The 21,153-nt window shown below is 38.7% G+C and overlaps 1 protein-coding gene across 1 annotated transcript in view; it reads left to right on the plus strand.

The window, feature by feature from the left end:
• Window positions 1–4,243, plus strand: part of LOC144818397 (cytochrome P450 1A4-like) — a 222,650-nt gene extending 218,407 nt beyond the window's left edge. Inside the window, exon 7 of the mRNA XM_078675767.1 lies at window positions 2,721–4,243. Coding sequence (XP_078531893.1) covers window positions 2,721–3,003 — 283 coding nt within the window. The 3' untranslated portion in view covers window positions 3,004–4,243. The remainder of the gene's footprint in view (window positions 1–2,720) is intronic.
• Window positions 4,244–21,153: the final 16,910 nt, after the last annotated feature.

Below are 21,153 nucleotides of genomic sequence, written 5' to 3' on the forward strand. Positions count from 1 at the left end.
TTTTTTTTAGAGTTGGCCAGGTAGGCAGTTAGAGCAGTAGCTCGGACATAATTTATTCACAATTTTTTTTATTTCCTACGTATAATATGCTCTCGTATATTTTCTAATTTCTTTTTTCTGATATCAAGTCTTAATCGGGACCTGATAGCGTGTTGCACCTTCATCATTTTTAGACTCCAATGGAGTCTTTTTGCCTTATATTGGGTGCGAGGGTGGAGGGGGAGGGAGGGAAAAGGGGAGGGAGGGGAAGGGGGGCAGGGGATGAAAACTTCTAAAAAACAAACAACTCCAGCTATGGAAATAAGAAAAGAGACAATATTAAGCCAAAACCACAACATTACATTATTAGCAGTATGCACAACGGTAGGGGACACAACATCTCAACTTAATAACATCTACTTACACATCACCTTGAATAATGGTACCAAATATACATTATTTTGGGGAGGATAAATATATGTAGCACATTTTCATTATATTCTGTGTTCTCTCTTCTTATGATATATCATTATGGCGTTTTTGTTGCTTAAGTCTTATATGCTTTTTATGTCTATGTTTGAGTTTTGCATTTCTGTATACACTGGAGTTGTTTAATAAAATAAAAAAACAAAAAATAAAAAGGATACTGAAGATGAGAATCGGCCAAGTGCCAGCGTTTATAAAGTGGAAATGTAGTACTTTGATTTCCAATAAAGAATTCCAATCGAAGGCTCTTTGTCCGTGCTGCACACAGTGCTTCTTGAACTTGTGTCATCTATGAATATTTTGCAGTGTTTTTTCCTATGAAAGAAAGAAAATGTTCCCTCCTGTTTTAGAGAGCTCCAGATACAACATATTCAAGATGTATTATCTATCATAAGTATGCAGTAATATCAGGCAATGTTATAGGATTGGTACATTTTTAGAATCAATAAACAATAATATTGAACAGATCTAGTGGTCAATAAGTTTAATATGAAGCCTACTGTGGCAATGATGAGCCGTATGTTTATTTATACAATTGCCTTTGAATTTTAATTTTGTTGCTGTTATAATAGGTCACTGTTTGAGTGTGGTATACTGTATATTGGTTACTTCGTAAATGCTAAAATGAATAATTACGAGATTGTAAAGATAAAGTCAAATTGAGGTGATTGTATTAACTGATGATGACATTACTACATTTAGGGAGTTCATTTGTACTGTGATTAACATACTTAGCTTCCTATGATAAAGAGAATTTCAAAGTGGTCCTTAAGTAACAGCTAACTAGCGAAAGGTGTTTTTTTTAAATAATAGGAGTGAATTTGTAATGTTTGTGCACTTTTTTTGGCTCAAATCAAACAATGAATAAATAAAATGAGTTGTCTGTGATGACACTCGGAGCCCCAAAGGTAAAAACTGTCTGTTATTCAGTTTTTACACATTTACATTTTTATATTTTGATAACCCACCAAGTCTCCCTAATCATCTGCGCTGCTTTCAACAGTTATGCTGTGGACTAGCGGCTATGAGGGGCCATACATGTGCTCCTTTTCACCCTTCCAAATATAAAACAAAATGTTGGGGCATATTATCAAGAAACAGCGTTAAATTATCGCCGCTTTAGCAGCAGAAAACGGCGATAATGGGCTTGATAATATGCCCTTGATAATTCCAATAGAAGCCCATGTTCTGGTGTCAACATGGGCTTCTTTTTAACGCCGTTTCTTGATAATATGCCACATAGTCTCCTTTCAAAACCCACACCATTCTCTGTGAAATCCTCGTCCTCCCTTCGCTCTAATATAAAGTTAAAAATAACTGGGCTCCCGTACAGCGCAGTATGTTATTGCCTGTAAGAGTGGGTCAGCAGGGACATGTGTCTGTTATCCCTAGAAGCATACCACACATATTCTCCTGCAGGTCTGCGGAGACCCAAAAAAGGCACAAAAAGGATGCTAAGAACACCAGCCACCATCTCACTCAGGTCCTTGATGGCCCAGACAAAGTCGAAGAATAGTGGCCTGGCTGTCAACTCACTCGATTTTGATCGTTGTTACCCTCTTTTTTTCTACTAGAAGTGTGCGAAATGTGTATGATTTGCATTCATCTAAATACACGAAATGCTAAAATAAATAAAGTGAAAATATGCAGAATACAAACCTGGCCTTCATTTTGTATGTGAGGACATACTTGTGCCAAATAAAAAAGCACAAAAAACTACAAGTATGCAAGGGGAAGATAGCATTTTCATTGGTAACATCAAACAGTGCGAAGCAATGGTTTCTCACTGTTGTTACGTCACAAGATGAAAACCTGAATTTTGCTCAATTTTTCCATAAATAAGAATAGTTATATAGAAATTCCAGCCACACATGTCAAGTCTGAATCCAAATCCTGCTTGCAGGGATTTACTCGTGTCCATAAGAAGTCTCTATGAACATTCACCTCCCTGACCTAGCCTGCTAGCTGTCTACCTGGCAACCAAACTTTGACCCAAGGTAGTTTATGGCAGGGTCAACAAAGGACAAGAAGGTTGTGAAAAGGGGGCGTAGGGAGTTGCTTAATGAGAATATGTATACAAAATGTTTCAGTGTAGGATGTCAATAATATTGACCATTCCCTACAAATCAGTCGGTAAATGAACAGCTGACCTTGCTAATAGCACCCTTAACTTTAAATATTACCAACATGCACAATAGTAGAATGCAATTCATCCTGTCTTGGTTTTTTAAATCTTTTTTTTGTTTTTTTGCCAGCACAATGTGGAAAAATCCCAATGTGTTCATGCCAGAACGATTTCTGGATTTTAAGGGAGAACTCGACAAGAGCAAGGTGGATAAAGTAATGATGTTTAGTATGGGAACAAGAAAATGTCTCGGAGAAGATGTTGGCCGTAATGAGGTTTTTCTCATTCTAACAACAATGCTGCAGCAGCTGAGGATTGAAAAAGTTCATGAAGAGACACTTGATATGACACCATCATCTGGTTTTGTCTTGAAACCTAAGCCGTACTTTCTAACCGCTTTGCAGCGCTTATAAAGCTCCTGGTTTCACTTCGCGTTGCTCTGCTTTAATGCATAATTGTTACGTTTAAGTTTGTTTTTTTCAGGTAAATGTGTAAACCTCAGATGATGACTGTAGCGTGCTGCATCAAAATGGTGTTAGGTTATACTTGGGGTTGGATAGTCCACTGTGAAAACAGTAAAAAAGAAATGAGTCAGAAATGGCCTGGCTTTTATGAACTAAGCTTTATCTAAGTGATTTGTCACTCTAAACCAGGATCTCCACATTTTTACTTGTGTGAGCTTATATGACAAATAAAAAACATCCTGAGCTATTTATTGCCTGATATGTGAAATAGATTACAATATTTTACAGCCATATAATTATACCTTCCTGCTGTATAAAATGTTTTGATAAGAATGTTATGGCTCAATAAACTGTATAGTTTACTTATTAAAGATTGGAAATGAAAGTTGTAACTTTGCTCAGAGCGAAGGTCACTAACGATGACTGCTTTCACTAAAAACGTGTATATTTTCTAATTCATTAAGAATGTGATTATATATCTTGTTCTGACTGAATTCATTTGGTGAGCTCAATGAAAACCAAAGGCAATGCAGGCAGACAGGTGAACCATCACAAAGGCCCGACCCACTCAAGACCCTCCAGTCAATGCTCCTTTTGTATACTTGTTTTTTTGTGTAGAGGATCTTAGGGACACTCATGGGAGGGTCGGGCACACTACACCTCTATTTTGAATTAGATACCGAAAAAAATATTGTCCCCAAAAATTTTTTTGTGTCGTTCAGGTTTTCCCAAAATTCTCAGGACGGTGCTTAGTGTGGAGTATGTTAGTTTGGTACAAATTCAGTCATACAGGAATGTAGTTCTTGCTCTGTATGTTTATTATTGTTCCAAAGTGACATTGTTGTTATCTTGTATAGCCAACAAGCGTTTCGACTTACGAAGGCATGCAAGCCTACGGCTTTTTCAAGGCTAGAGAAACAAAAAACAAAAATATGGAGCCATGTTGTGCTACATGAGATTATTTTCACGTATTTCAAAAAAATACCATTGTGAATCAGCAAATGTTATTCCGACATGTAAGAGTGGTGTCTAGAAAGAATATCCATATGAAGGAAGAGAAAAAGAGGTTCCCTGTGCTAAAAAGTAAGAATAAATATTAATGAAGGTTTGTAGCAAGAAAAGAATTCTTTGTGACCTATCATTATTATCGGTGTGCAGGTTTCATCAATAAACACTGGCGGTAGTTAGACCTCTCAGAATAGTTTTTTTAACTGCATTCTTCGCAACTAAATTCATTGATAAATATAGAAATCACAATTTGCTGAAATAAAGAAGTCTGTAAAATAAAAATAACTGAGAATACAAGAGTAGGGTCACATTATTAGTAAATTCACAAGAAACACAATAATTAAAGAGTAAACACAGACTCAAATATAGTTAGATTATTTCATATTTAAATGGTGCTCATTTGTCTAGGTGTATGCCAGAAGGTTATGCTCACTATCAACGAAATCATGGTTGTACCTACTGGGGGCATGTATAACAGCCCACAACTTCTTTGGGGTAATTAGGGTTGTCATATTCTGAGGTTGCAGATACCATCCGGTGCCTTGTCAGTTTAGGGGCCTAGATGGCACACTTTGAGCTAGCCGGGAATTAAGTCAACATATTCTGATGGTATGGGAGGGCTCAGTGTTCAGTGTTGAAATTTATGTTGCCTAAACGCACAGTTTTACTGAGAAAGTAGGAACCATACAACAAGTGTGACTGCCTTAAAGCCGATGTCCATATTTGTGAGAAGTAATAAGGTTATCTGATGTTAGTATCACATATTGTGGACTTGGGGTCCCGTTCTGAACAAAATATATTCTCCCAAAGTGCATAAGGTATAAGCCACATCAAAGTTCATTGATAAGTAAGTAAATGCATTAAAAACATTAAAAACAAAATGTATGCATGTTCAGGGGTAATCGTTGAAAGGAATCATATATTGTCTTTTTAACGTTTTATCTTTAGAAGTTATGTAACAATGAGCTACTCTTAAGTGACCATTCAGGCTCCTGGCACAAAGGTGTTTTGTATAGATACCTCCCATTTTGAAGTTTCAATAGGCCACCTAATTGTTCAGGGTACGCAATTTTACCAACATCCTGAAGACTTACTCTTTCTTTTGCACAATTAATGTTAACTTGCAGATCAGAGTTGGAAAGGATCAGCCATCTTTTTCCAGATGGCTTCTTCCACCTCAATCACTGCTTGGGAAGAATGTCTAGTTGTCAGAGCATTAGGAGTAGTCGCTGTGACTGAAGTGGAAACGTAAGTACTGGACAAGACCCCATCAGTCAAAGAAACACCAATAGAATTCTCCAGCCAAAGCAAAAGGTCTCATGATAGAGGACTCAGCTTCATCAAAGATTGTGATCGTGAAGATAAATTTGGAAGGTGGCTTTATGAATATGTAACTGAAAAGTAGACTGTTGGGCTCTCTCCACTCTATGCATGTTTATGCATGTATGTGTTCTTTTTTTGCAAGGCCGACCTAATAGAAAGGAGAAGTGAAATTGGGAAAACTGTGCAAAAGGGGGAGACACAGTATTAGGGAGAAGAGCCCAACAATGTAGTGATCTAATATGGAAGGGTAAGCACTGTAAACTGACAAACATAGTATTGAAACAATAAGCTTGTAATGAATTGCAATATGCATTCTTAAAGTGCAACAGACTAGATCACTGTTGTATGCAGAATTATTGATAAATTCCGCTGCTCTGCTGGCAAAATTGCCTACTTTAGTCCCTGCAGTTCTTTCTAACCACAAAGGGACTGCTTCCAATTCCCTCTATGTTTAAAAACCACTGCATATCACTCGGCAACCTTGCATACTCTGCAGTGATTACAACTTTTAATCTCAGTGTGTAAGGGTGCTAAGGGATATGCAGTTTGTAAACATAGAGTGGCTGCTCTCCCTTCCCCAATGTTTTAATCAATGGAGAGAATGTATGGGCTTTCGGAGGATGCACTATTTTCTTAGGCAAAATGCATTGTTGCATACATTTTTAGAAAAACGGGTGCATTTTCGCTAAGAAAATAGCACTAAATGCCCACTCTGCCCCATCGTGGAATTTCACTGAATCTAGCAGAACTTTAATGTAATTCTGCATGATTATGCAGTTTCAAACCCCACAAACTCTGTGCTCACCTAGAAAGAACTACAAAGCAAATTACAAAGGTGTAAAGGACAAGAGTTAAAACACAATACTTGTTTTGGTGAAAAAGTGCAAACATTCCCACACAGAAGCACGCTTGTTAGAAAAATGGGTTGTTGGTTAATTGGGGTGTGAGCCCTGCTCAAGCAACAGCCACAGTCCCTTGCAGGGTGAACCACAAATGGTCATTAATTAACCTGTGCTTAACCCTGGGTATCATGGCACAAAAAGCAGTCAAGCTTAACCTAGACGCAATGCACAAAATATTTATGCAGCACACAAACATTATTCAAGTGAGAACACAACACAGAAATAAACCAATTTAGAATAATTGAGTACATTCTAACTAATTATTTGACACCAAAATGATCCAATCAGTACAACTGGAGTTATGATTTTTTAAAGATTTTAGTGAAACTTACTCCGAAAAGCACAAAGCAACAACAGTTTATATGTGGTCTTGCTGGACCGGGTCAAAGTCACATGTTCAGGTTGACCGCGATGGAGCGAGCGCAGGTCAACTACAGTCACCAGGTTTGGCCCGCTGAAGTTCAAGTTTAAAATTAATTTTTACTCAGACTGTTAGCCTTTAAAACAAATGCAAAATAAGTATAGATTAGAAAGCATCATGCGATATAATATATATATATATAAAATCCAAGGTGCTCCTTCCACTCTCCCCGCCCTGAGGATAGCTCATGCCGGCGGAGCGCTTCGGACATAAAATCACAGTCACAAAGCAAAATAGGATGATCACTCAGGGGGTAAATTCAATGGTAGATGTATTATCCAGTTACGTGTTTCGACTGTCTTGCAGTCTTGCTTACACCGGATGTGAGATACATGGCTGAATACATACAAAAGATTAGAAGCAGAGGGCAGACTACAAAGTGCTGTGGTACACAAGTAAACAGGGCATCCATTTTGAAATGTCTAAATAAATGTAGGCTTGATGCCAATTCCTTTAGTACATTTGTTTGAGGCACAGTAAATCATGTGTTATGCAGATACAAATGAATTAATATCCATTTCAGACAAAACAGAATAAAAATCAACAAAATAAAATAATATAATACATGCCCTCTGAGAAACCAACCTGGTTAAATACTCAGTGCATCCACATTGAAATGTCTAAAATACATGTAGTCAATTCCTACAGTACTTTATGTTTAGGATATCCTAAATAATATGGTCCACAGATAATTACACACAAGCAACATACACCCTCTGTGAAAACCCACCCGGTTAAATGCTCCAGGTAAGTACAGAGCTGCACTTTACATGTTGTCATGGTAACCTAGTTGTGAAATACATCTGCATATTGTCATCCTGTTGTACGTCTCATAGTGAGAATATACACAGTCCGCACTTTGTCCTAATAGCATAAGTGCCATGTCTAAATGGTTCCTAGCACAGTACACCCTCTAAGGGGGAATCCCAAGTTAAGTCTGTAGCTCAGAGTAATCATGTAATGGTACAGGAGTACATGTTCAATACTGCAATGTCATAGTGCCTAAATTCCTCCTACTACTATTAGCCAAAGTGGCCATTGATCCTCCCCTCGTATTTACAACCACTTATGGTTTAAAGAAGTAATAGACAAAGTGTATGATTCTATGTTATCCAGTCAGGGAATACGAACTAGACACACGCGTAGTCCTTACTAACTGAAAATGGTGATCTGTATGTATTGCCACAGTAACCCAACCACCTGCTGGTTTAAATATCATCTTCAATCATGTGATATACAAATAAAATTAACACAATGTGAAACTATGTTAATAAAACCAGAATGAATCTTATCTGTGACGTGCCCTCCACCACTTCAGCGTGATGTTTGACGAAAAGGGTAGGAACTCCAAACGGTAGCCTTCTCCATGAGATGGTCTCTTGCTTTTCCCCTGTAATAAAAAATAAAATAAAATGCAATTCTTGAAATATGCATTAAATAAAAACAAGGACATATCAATGAACAATAGAGAACACACAGTCAAATAAAAAATTACAGGTGGAAATACAACATGTATGAACTGTACTAGATCTTTAGTTTTCATGTAAGTGAATACCTAAATCTTCGTCCACGTTGTGGCCTCTTCGGAAACTACCCTGAAGTTCTAGAATGTTCCACAATTTTATTTTCCTTAACAGTAGTGTTCTGTTCCCTCCCCTGTAGTTTTGATGAACCTGCTCTATAATAAAGTATTAGCAGGAAATTGTTGGAAAGATAGTACTCGGCAAAGTGTCTAGCCATGGGGTAGTGAGGGTCTTTTTTGGTTATGGCCCATGTGTGCTCTAGTATTCTCTTATTTGCTGGAGGGGGGTACTGCCCACATACTGTAATTTACACAGGCATTCCAAGACATAAATGACATGGGAGGAATTGCATGTCAAAAATTGACTAATGTTTTTGGATCCTGTAGGTGTCTCGTAGGTTTTCTTCATGTAGCTTGCTCGGCACGTCTTGCAATGGCCACACGGATAAAACTCTTGAAGTCCCTGGTGGAAGGTAGTATTTTTGCTGGTGATATCTCCCTTAACCAGTATGTCTCTGAGGTTTCTCCCTTTACGGTAAGTAATCATGGGTCATTTGAGCAGACCATGTCCTAATTCTGGGTCACTTTTTAATGTGTTCCAGTTACTTGTGACTATACTGGCAATCTGATTTGTTTCAGAATTGAAAGTCAGGATAACCCTGGGTGGGATGTCTGTTTCTATATTCTTCTGTTCTTCCAAAAGAGTTTCCTCCCTGTGGATTTTGCTAGCCTTCTCCTTTGCTACAGTCAAGACCCACCTCGGATAGCCTTGTTTGCCTTTCTCATTGTTCCAATCTATTTTCCCACTTAAATACAGAAGGTTCGCAGCATACTGAAATTAAGGGCAGATCATGGCAAGGTTTACTGATAAAAGAGGGTCAAAAAATGATTGCGATTAAACTTCTGCAACCCGCAGACTGAGGATAGGACACCTACCTTTAAGGCTTCAATGTGGATCTTCCAATTCAGAGTGCCATTAAATCGCATGCCTAACTATTTGTACTTATTAACCACTTCTAATTTATTTTGACCCAATAACCATTGAAACCTTGTTTTGGACTTCCCAAATACCACCAATTTAGTTGTTCCATATTAACTGACTCTTTCTTCCTTGAACAGTGATCAAAGAAAATCTGTGACATGTCCATAGGATCAAATCATCAGCATATAGGAGGCATGGCACATGCATGCTGTTCATTTTTGGGCAAAAACCCTTTGTACCTTTTAAGACTGATAGTAGGACTCCCTAGAAAATGGAAACTACCAGTGGAACCAACACATAGCATTGGCGAAGTTCACTCACTATGTTTATGTTCCATGTTAATGATCTCTCTGTATCCCTTATCACCTGCGCCCAGTTCTGTCTTTGTAATTACTGAAGTATTGGCAAAAGATCTTTTGGGAGTCTAAAGTTAATTAAGGTCTCCCATTGGAGGTTTTGGTCCACCATATCGAACGCAGCAAGGATGTCTTTAAAGTAACAAATGAATTTCTCCCTTTGCTCTTTCGACTTCCTTGCCAGTAGTAGTACCCATAAACTAAAGCACTGGTCTAAAGTTGAGTGCTCCTCTTTAAAACATCATTGCTCCTGTGGCTTTACATTATTACTTTCCACCCATGCTTTCAACAGTTGGAGCTAAGTTTTTGAAAATATTTTCCCCTAAATCTAATAGACTAATTAAGCAATTATATTTTGCCAGTGTTGCACCATCTTCTTTTGTACATAGGTGTTATAATTGCCCCCTTCCAACTTTCAGGAAAAAGCCAGATCCTAAAACACTTTGAAAAACCAGGAAGTCGATTTTTTTTCACCAGCCTGCTTTTGATTTAGGCATCACTGCCCAGAGGTTGTCTGGACCTGCTTCTTTCATTAACTTTAGGGAGTTTACTGTTTCCTTGATCTTTTTTATAGGAAGAGAGCTGGTGAAGTTCTTTACTGATTACAAAATGCACCTCTCTTGGAACTCCGATTCCTGCACTATCGTAGATGTCATTTAAGTACCTAACCAAGGCATCTTTGCACATCATACAAATCACTTTCCAGCCTTCCTTGCCTGATCCCTCCCTCACCAAGTGCCAAAATGTCCTTACCTTTTTTCATTTCAATAACCTTAAAGTAGGCTTTTTTCTTTCAATTCAATCAATTCTTTTAGATCTTTTTATCCCACTGTAGGATATTTTCTTGCTTGCAGTCATAGTGTTTATTAAAGTTACTTTCCCTTTTACTTCTCTGTCACTTTAAACTTCTACATTCATTATCAAGCCAACTATTTGTTTTCCTTATCCCTCTTTGCTCCATATTCTCCTTTCGCCTTTGTGTTCTTACTTCAGCCTGAAGACAATATACCACTTAGGATATTATTTCCTTATACCAGCATAAAGAATGCTCTTGGTACATCCTTCCTATCCTTTCTGTTGCTGCTGAAACTCTGGTACACCCATTCTATTTCTTCCTGTTGCTGCAGAAGCTCATCCAAAAGAATTGAGGGGCATATTAGCAACGCTTTGCGATAACTATCTCAAAGCGTGCTTAGCACTCATTTTCCTAACGGCGGCATTCACAGGTTTTTATCGTGGAGATATCGCGTTATTAGCAACGCGTATCTCCAAGGCAATAAAAATTCCTGCAATAGCGGGGAGATCGCAGTTTTGCAGGGAACATCGCTGATTTTCCAGCGATGTTCCCTGTAAAACGGCGATAACCTTGCAGATATGACCCTGAGGTCGTATCAGTAGAATCCACCCCTATGTTAGGGATGGCCAAGCCAGGATTTTAGCAGACGTTAGTTTTGGAGAAAACTGCCTTTGTCGCCAAAATATTACGTCTGCTAAAATCATGTGGGCTGCCTTGTAAATATCGCGATGTAAACATCAGCGATATTTGCAAGGTAGTCCACCCGGGGTATGCCCAGTAACGCCCACTTTGCATCTCATTGGAGATGCAAAGGGAGGCGTTGGGGAAAAAGGGTGCTAACATGCGATTATGCATGTTAGCACCCTCCTGTAAATAGGGTGCTGGTTTTATCTCCGCTTTTTTTTTAGCTTTTCAAGCCAAAAAAGCGGAGATAAAGCCCTTGTAAATATGCCCCTAAGTGTTTCTCTGATATCCTTGTGGTAGGTGCTTGGGATAGTTTACATGTACTGAAACAATCTTTTCCCTGAGCTTCCTTTCCCACATTCTAAATACAACACAAATAGGCCAATAATCACTTCCATCTAAGTTTAAAACTCTAAAATCAAACACTCTAAAAAAGAACCAGGTATTGATAAAAATATTTTATACTGGGCAACCCTGGTCCCTCTATCTAACAGTTTGCCTTGCCAGGTGAGCCATACAGAATCATCTGTTTAAACTGAACAACCTAAGTAATGCTAAATATTCTTGTAATGCTATATTCCTTGCCGTGTGGCATTAATAGGGAAGGATGCAGAGCTTATTTTGTAAGTAGTTAGTACTATTTTAAGGGTACAATTAATGCCTGAAATCTCCTAATGGTAATATCATCAGTGAAGCATATTCTGTTGATAATCTTTCCAGGCCCTCTTTCATAAGCTTTAGCTGAGTCCGATAATCCTTCATATTTGCTGGATAAATCTACACAATAATAGCAATTATAGAATCCATCTTTTCATCCTTATTAAACAAATGAACTAAGCAAAAGTATGTCTAGTTACAGTCCAACCTTATTACCGTCACTTTTGTGCCACTTTGGTGGATATCAAAATCATCACTTTCCCTGAGGAGTGACCCTGACTCACTTTTTCAGCACTTTTAGGCATCAAGAAAAATCCCGGGAGTGGAGCAGGCTCTTTGCGCAGCCATGTTTCCTCGGAACAAAATATCTCATATGTTTTCACCACCTCTTTAAAACTTCCTAAGATGAGATTTTGCTAAACTCACTTACATTCCAAGACAGAACCCCCCAAGCTGTGAGAAGTATCTTTCTTCTTTTTTTTGTATTGAAGTCCTAAGTGACAATACAAAGTTATGCATAATATACAAACCATCGACATTTCTTAAGTTCATTCAGTATAAAAAAAGACATTTACACAAGCCTATCAAATAGAACACAAGCCATACACCAAGCATTGTAACTAAGCAATTAATCACAGTATATACAAATAATATAATATTTAGACGAACTACTGACTCTTATAATAACAATAATTCCTTTCAGATTTAATCAAAAAATGTCCCCCAGATCTTATCAAATCTTCTAATCCCCCCCACCCGTAGCGCAAAGGTTCGCTCACTAGTTTTAACTCGTCTCATCTTTTTTAGCCATTTATACATAGATGGAATCTGTTCTGTGCGCCATTGTTGTAGCAAAAGAGATCTGGCCACTGCCATAGCGATATATGGTAATTTAGCCACCTGGTCAGGTAAAAAAAGATCCGGGTCAAAACCGTGCAGGATTAGTTTCTCATTCACTGCGATCATAAGATCACATTCGGTCTGTCAAAAATTAAAGATCTCTTCCCAAAATTTCCCAATCTTGGCGCAGTGAACAATGACATATGACCAGTTACCTGGGGAGTGATGGATACATCTAAAACAGTGTGGAGAATAATTAGGATACATTTTAGAAATGGAAGCAGATGTACGATAAAGTAACCATTTACTAAAGAATAGCATTCTCTGCCAATTCTCCCCACGTAATGTGCTGAAATTAAATCTATTAACAACTAACCAAACATTCAAAGGGATTGCCTGATTTTCCTGATTCTGCCATTTTTTTGTCACCTTCTGGCTAAGATCCAACTTCCTATTTTGTGCAAGATGGTGCTTCTAAACCCTGGTTTTCTATCGGGTTTGTCAATTAAAAGGTCATTTATTAATTGGCTTTGTTGACCCAACCGAGTGATATCCAGTTGAACAAGAAACTTATACACAGTATTGTATGACCCTAATATAATAACATTCCTGGTGTTTAATTGTGACATTTCCACCAGGGTAATCTATTTCCCTTTTCTCAAGAAATCCGAAACTTTAGAAAACCCTGCCGCAGCCCAACTATCTGCTAGATGTATGCATTGTGTAATACCAGTCAGTGGGAGAATGCTGGATAATAAAGTTGTTAAATTAATAATGGGAATAGAATATCTTTTGAACAGAGCCTGGCGTTTTTAAAAAAAAACACAGTAATGACTTATAGTGGACTAATTTGGGGGATTTGAACACCTGCAAAGGAGCCTGTATCTGTGTTTCTTTACACATTAAATCAATAAAGAAATGTATAAATATTTTTTTAGTATAGAGTTGACATTTAAATCTTGATAAATACTGTGCAAAAAATGCATTATAATAGTCCCTAAGATTTGGCAGGCCGAGCCCTCCTTGATCCAAATCCTCATATAAAGTGCTTAGTGCAATACAAGGTGTTTTCTTTGCCCAAATAAAGGCTGTGAACATAGATTCTGCTTGAGTAAAGAAAGAACCTGGCAAAAAACATGAAATAGTTGAGAACAGAAAATTAAACAAGGGAAGAACAGACATTTTTATCAAAGCCACTCGACCTAAAATAGTTAATGGTAGAGAGTTCCAACATGATAACAATGTTTGAACTCTTTCGAAGAAGGGGATCAAAATTCAGGTCCTACAAATCCCTAACTGATGCAGAGAAAAAAAATCCCAGATATCTCTTGGTTCTGGTGTTAATACAAGAGCCTATGTCAGGATGCAGCTCCAAAGCTATCCCCCCGCAGTGCAGTAATCTGTTTTCTTTTTATTTATACGGTATCCCTCCAAGATTTCAAAATCCTCGAAAAGCTGAAATACTTTAGCTTGAACTCGCAATTCAGGTTTGATAATAAGCATGATGTCATCTGCATATAATTTCAGTTTAGCCGTTGATGGAATTGGAGGGGGGGGGATTTCCACACAGTTCCTCAATGCAATTGCCAAGGGCTCAATAAAAAAAGCAAAGAGGACTGGCGATAGGGGACACCCTTGTCTTGTACCTCGCTTAACTGAAACTGACCCAGCCACTGAGGTATTAATGATGACATTAGCTTTAGCGTTGGTATACAAATTATGAATTAAAGAAACACCAAAGTGCCCCAAAATAATAAACAATGTCTCCCAAACCACCAAGTCAAAAGCCTTTTCGGCATCCAATAATAAAACTAAAGCAGAAATCCCTCGTGTCTCAAAATAATCCAGAGCTTCAATTAAATAATGAGTATTAGTAGCCAGCTGTCTGCCCGTGATAAAACCATTCTGATCTGGATGAATCAATTCTGCTGAACATTGGTTAAAGCGCAATGATAGAAGTTTTGTTACTATTTTATAGTCTGAGTTTAATAAGGTTATTGGACGATAGGAATTTGGGTCCTTACAGTCCTTCCCCTTTTTCAGGAAACTTACCACATTGCCTTGTCTGAAGGAATCTGGTATTGTGCCTCCCTCTAACATGGAATTTATTAATATAAGAAAAAAATCAGCAAATGCACAAAACAAAACCTTAAAAAATTCTGAAGGAAACCCATCTGGGCCACAGGCCTTACCATTAGGAAGATCCTTGTTTACTCTCTCTAATTCTTCCATAGAAAATAGACTAGCCATGGATAGTTGTTCTGTTTCTGAGAGCGTAGGTAGTCTATTATTATATAAAAAAGGTTTCTAGCAGAGAGGAATCTACACTCTGATGCTGGCTATAAACGGATCCATAATACTTAAGCATTATATCCCCTATTTTAACTGGGTCATCTGTCTCTAAATGAGTGAGCGGACATTTTAAAGCTTTAATTAGGTTGGCGGCAGCATGTTCTTTAGCCTGCCAGGCCAGGAATCTGCCTGTGAAGTTGCTTTCTTCATATATCTTCTGACATTGTTGTCGAAAACAGCTTCACTTTGAGCATAGTAATTAGCACTGAGATCCCGTTTGGCCTGATCTAGCTGATGTTGGTTAGCACTAGATGGGTTATGAAGCCTTATAGTGCTAAGTACTTGCACTCTTAGCTCTAGGGTTTTCTTCTTAGTTCTAATTTCCTTTAAGCTAGTTGCATCCTTTCTGATGGTAATTCCACAAATGAAGGCCTTTAGAGAGTCCCAAACGATATTTAATGGAGCGGACTCATGTTTTCGAGTAAGAAATTCTTTAATCACTACCTTCATAGAATTAACCCATGCTTCATCACTCAAATACTGTTTATTAAAGACCCACCGTTTGGGAGTTCTTACAGAACTTTTTAAGAAAATCTCTAAAACCAGCATAGCGTGATCGGTGAATCCAATATAGAGAAATCTCTGATGACTAAAGCAAAGTTTTCTAGAGACCAAAAAAAATCTATACGAGATGGGGACTTAAATCTACCTGACCAACACGTAAATTCTGCTTTAGTTGGAAAATTCAAACGCCATGGGTCATGGAGATCAAGAGTGATTATGTAGTTTTGGAGAACTTTCAAAGACTTTGGTTTTAGTTGTCTTCTTGTCTGAGTAGAGGAGTCTAATATCAGATTGATAAGAATATTAAAATCTCCACGAATTATCACATCTCCTAAAATGGTTAGGAAGGATTGGAACAACTCTTCATATATCATAAAGTTATCTTCAACCGGCACATAAAAGCTTACAAAGGTTATAGGTCTATGTCTATGTTTAATTGTACATGTAACCCAACACCAGCGCCCCAGGTGATCACTTTCAGAATTTTTAACCTCTGCTTGAATATTTTTGTTTAAGAAAATAGCTGTCCCTCTATCAGATACAGAGGATGAGAAAAAACCTTGGTATGAAGCCCAGGCCCTAAACATAGAGAAATCAGACAATTTTATGGATGGAATATGAGTTTTTTGTAAAAGAATTACCTAGGGATTTTCTGTTTTCATCCACATCTCTATGGCCCGCATTTTCTTATTATTATTTAAACCATTAACATTGAATGACACTACTTTCAATTGTTCCTGATTAGACATCCAGAAAGATTGAAAACATTTGCATCCGATTCATTCTCTTAATAGAGTGTGAAAAACCATGATCAAGAAATAGTCAAACTGAAAAAATTATTTTATTTCCTTACTTTTGCTCCCTACCCACCCCCTATGAGCCTCCCCCATCCATAGTGCTCCTAAACCTACCCCTGTGCCCTTTCCCCCCGAAATGTGGAAGTATCTTTCTTCTTATCCAGGTCGCTCACCCCCTCACTCTCTTTGAGGGCACATATGAAATGAATCTTATAAACACTCATACCGATTCCCAAGGCAAATTCCCTCCCTATTGACCTAATGCATGATGTTTCAAAAGGATAAACCCCAAGGGATCTTTCACTTCTATCTCACAAGTCTGCACTAGTTTAATCCCTTACTTTAACATCTCATCTTCTGCTTTCAACAGGCCAATTTTCACAATTAAAGAATAGAGTAACACTTTTTTCACATCTTTATCTTCCTTACTTAAGACAAACCTACTTGCTTTATGCCACCTGAGAGTAATTTATGCAGGCTTGGGCACGCAAGAGAAAATATGAGTTGCAGTTGATCTAGCGTACACATTTACTCATTCTCTTCCCATTTCATTTTGTTTTGAGGGTTCCAAAGAAACCCACAAACTACTATTCTCTCTGGTGCAGATGTCCATAGAAGTTATCCTTTTGACTCTTACAATGGACTTCCGACAATATAAGGCAGTTTGCTGTTCTCACCAACCCAGGATCCATTGTTGAGTTGTCCCAGTCCCATCTGTGTGGGAAATTCCTCCGGATGTATGATGTTACAACGCATACTTTTACCACGCATACCATTACAACGCGGTTTTTACCATGCATACTATTACAACGCATAGCGCTTTGGGGTGCTGGATAGTGAATAGTTTAATTTACTATTCCAACTCCAGTCCCCGTAAACACCAGGGAAGGTTATTGGATAGTAAATTAACCTATTCCCTATCCTAGAGCGCCCCCCAGCGCAATGCGTTGTAATGGTTTGCGTTGTAATGACCGCGTTGTAATGGTAGTGCGTGGTAAAAATTTCGTTGTAAAGGTTGCTGCTCACTGCACATTTGCGTATTCCATTTAACTCCCATTTGCGACTCAACATTTTTCTTTTTTATCTTCCAAACCGGTCTTACTTTATGACCCTTGTTATTTGTCCTAGCTCTATTGTTTCTTCTTACTGATGATCGCCATATCCCCCTTTTCTTTGCCTTGCCCAATGTCCTTTTATCTTTATATTCTCTCCTCTAACAGGAAAAATGGCCCACATATGTCATAAATGTTTTGATCAGCATTTGACGTTAAAAATGTAAACAGATTCGGACCACTCATATGCTTAAGTAGAATCTTCTCTGTTTTTGGTTACTACATATACCACTTTATCCATACGAACTACTGCTAGCCTAACTAATGATGCCATACAATTTAATTTTTTTTTATTCAGTTGCTATAGCCTGCTAGTGCACGTCCTAGCTCTCTACCAATTAATTATTTGGCATTATAGCATCTAGAACTCCTTGTAGCATTTTCTGCATTAAAAGCAGTGGCTGTAGGAAGAGCGGGGGTCCCGGTGGAGGGGGGGGGGGATTTCGACTGACGATGATGTGGGAAAAATGTATTGTATATTTAATTTTCCCTAATCATCGTCCGTCGAAATCTCCCCCACTGGGCCCCACCGCTCTTACCTGCAGCAGCCGCTGCTGATTAAAAGCATTACATCCAGCATTGAGGCTGTAGGGGAAGCTAAAATTTCCAATCCCAACAAGGAATAGAAGGTATGGGAAATGGCTTCATTTAGTTCTCATTACCCAATAATCTTAATGCCATTTACTAGACCATTAATCCTATGAAATGAAATGTCACCACTTCCTTCTGGGGAGAGCAATCATTCTGAGTCCAAGTCCATCCCTGGTCCTTCTCTTATTGAACCCTCCACCACAAGTGGAGTCATCTGGTGGGTGACGATAGTCTTGGCTCGGAAGGGGCTTCACCACATACTACTAAATTCAAATGCTTTAAACAGGGCTGATCCTGCACTAGCTCCGGTGATTCACTGTTCAACTTCCTTATGTTTATGCATCAGCTTCCCCTAAAATCATGGGTTTTAGACACCTCTTAAAATGCCTGTCCACAAAGTTTTTTATTGATTGGTTTATTGGGGTGCTCCAGTATTCTTCTGGATTCTCGTTGGGGGCAACACGTGGCCCCTTCTCACCATGAACCTCTGCCTGGTCTTCCATTATACCTTCCAATTGAACTTAAGGTGGGCACTTGCCCCATGGGCCACTGAAGTTTTACCATCTTAAATCTGTGCCAAGAGTCCATTTTGTGATGGAGAGGGCTTCATGGAAGAGGGAGAGCTATGCAGTAGTCTGTCGGTATAGCACGAAGATCATGCCATGCATAGTGGACGAGAGTTGCAGGAGCTTCTTGTTGGTGGACCCCGCAAGCGGTCAATGCTGTAATGCAATGGGTTGGGCTGACAACGCTTTGCTTTGAATCGTAGTGCGAGTGCCAAGGTCTCGGCGTGAATGGGCCCATTCTTGGTCACAAAGAGCCCAAAAGCTTGAATACAGCTCTCTGAGCCACACTAAGGGCACAGGACTTGAAGGGGCTCCACTTGGGTGTCAGGACCTCACTTCAGCTGGATCCAGGTGCAGGTGCAAGATGTTGGGGAGCCTTTTATGTCCCTGAGGATCAGAACAGGAGGCCATCAGACTAGCCCTGAGAGTCACTCTGGTAGCCCTAGTTTCAAGATGAAGTTGTAGATCCAATTTGCCTTCCTCAGGCAAGAAGACCGCATGGCTGAACTGCAGTAATACAGTAAGGCATCAGCAGGTCAGCAGTACCGCAGAGTTGCAGTCCTTTTAGCAGCACAGCAGTCCTTCCTCCTGGCAGAGTGTCTCTGGGTCCAGAAGTATACTGATGAGTTTGTGTCTGGGGTCCCCTTTTTATACCCTGATGACCTTCTCAGCAAGGTGGGAGAAGCTTCTAGGAAGTGGCTTTGAAGGGCATGGATTTTCCTGACTTCCCTGCTCTGGCTCCAAGCTGACTGCAGTGACAATGTGAGGTTGTTAAGCCCTTTGTGTGAAGATGGAGCACATTCAGGTGCAAGTGAGACTGTGCTCAGCCCAACCCCATCCTGCCAGCAGATGGCCCATTTAGGCACACCTAACCCCTCTATTGTGTGACTATCTGGGAGAAATTCACAAGTCCATCTGTCAGTTACACCCAGTCATGTGGCCAAGGCCAGGCTACAGGTACAAAAGGGCTAAGGGAAGAAAAATGCAAACTTTCTAAAAAGTGGCATTTTTAAAACACCTGACTTCACCATTAAATAGGATGTTTTACCACAATTCCAAATATACCAATATTATATAACAACCTGCTCTCAATTGAAAATTACAGCTTATTAAATGTAATAATGATTCCTCAATGTTACCCTGCCCCTTGCCCTATGGGCTCCCTAGGAGGTACTTTAGAGGTGACTTATATGTAATAAAAAGGACCCTTTATGTTTGAAGAGGGGGTGCCAAGTCACATAGCAGTTTAACACTGCAACCAGGGATCAGTGCAGATCTAGGACATGTTGTAAGGTGCGACTTAAGTGGGTGGTTCAGTAAGTGCTGCCTGTCCACTGATAGCATTTAATTTAATATACAGTCCAAGGTATATGGCTTACAACTCTACAAGGGACTTGCAGGTAAATTAAATATGCCAATTGGGTAGTGGCCAATTTGACAATGTTTTAGGGAGAAAGCACAAGCACTTTGTCACTGGTTAACAGTGGTAAAGTCCACAGAGTCGGAAGGTCAACAAAAAGAATTCAACAAAAAGTGGAGAGGAAAAGGCTAAAAGTTTGGAGGTGACCCAGCAGAGAGGGCAAGGTCCAACAATGCTGAAGGGGTGCTGATTTTCTGGTGGTGTGACTATAATGTTACATTTCTTCGATTCTGTTTACAGAATTGTTTATCCACTGCTTTAGCTGTATGTTGAAAAGGAACATATATGTCAAAGACTAGCTCACAACACACTGGGATCTGATACGAGAAACACACTGCCATCTCATGACTACGACTCTGCCTTTGGTAAGTTCCTGTAATAGATGTAACAATATTGTGCCCTAACCTCAAAGGTAAATGTGCAGATGTAGATATACTCATGTGTAGATTTACATTTGCATTTAGGTGTAAGTCTACACTTTTCGCTAATCATCATATCTAAGTGTAAATTTAGAAATAAGTGCAGGCTTATATGTTTCCACCCCCTCACTTCAGGGGTGGAGACATCTGAAACATAATTATTGAGTGATAAGTTACTAGTAGCATGCGGAGATCTCAACCAGATTGTCCTATGGGAAAGTACTGGGAAAAATATTTAAGTTTATTAATTCTTAAACAAAATATGTAAAATATTTTAATGAAAAATAATTAATTTAAAATATTTATTATCAATGTGTTATAAAATAAACTGTTACTCAAATAATGAAATATGTATTAAAATAAACATTGAAAATATAATAATGCAATTCATAAATATCAGTTATAATAATTTTTAAAACACTCTAGAGTTTTAATAATTATTGAATATTTTTAATTGGGCCTTAGTCACAAAGGTAAACTTACACTTTTGTGTACGTTTATTTGTATTCACAAATTACGATTTAATAGTAACTTTATGACAGTAGAGACTCTGCAGTCAAGGTGCCGAACTCCACACATAAAAAGATGGTACTGTCCTACTCAAGTGAGCTTACCAGTGCTTAATTTGAGCCGGTGGTTGCCGGTGTTAGCCATCAGCACTCATTTTTGGGGACTGGCACTTATTTTTCCTCTTCAGATATTTCCTGAATGCAAGAGATGGAAAAATACCCAAAGGGGAAAGAAGGATGAAGAGAATAACAGAAAAAACGTCATAAAGAGAGTAAGCAGGAACCCAAAAGAGTGAGTTAAAAGGGGCAGGGTGCGTCTGGCAGTAGATTTAAGAGTC

Source organism: Lissotriton helveticus, chromosome 2_1 (genome assembly GCF_964261635.1).
Source record: "Lissotriton helveticus chromosome 2_1, aLisHel1.1, whole genome shotgun sequence".
NCBI classification, from domain to species: Eukaryota; Metazoa; Chordata; class Amphibia; order Caudata; family Salamandridae; genus Lissotriton; species Lissotriton helveticus.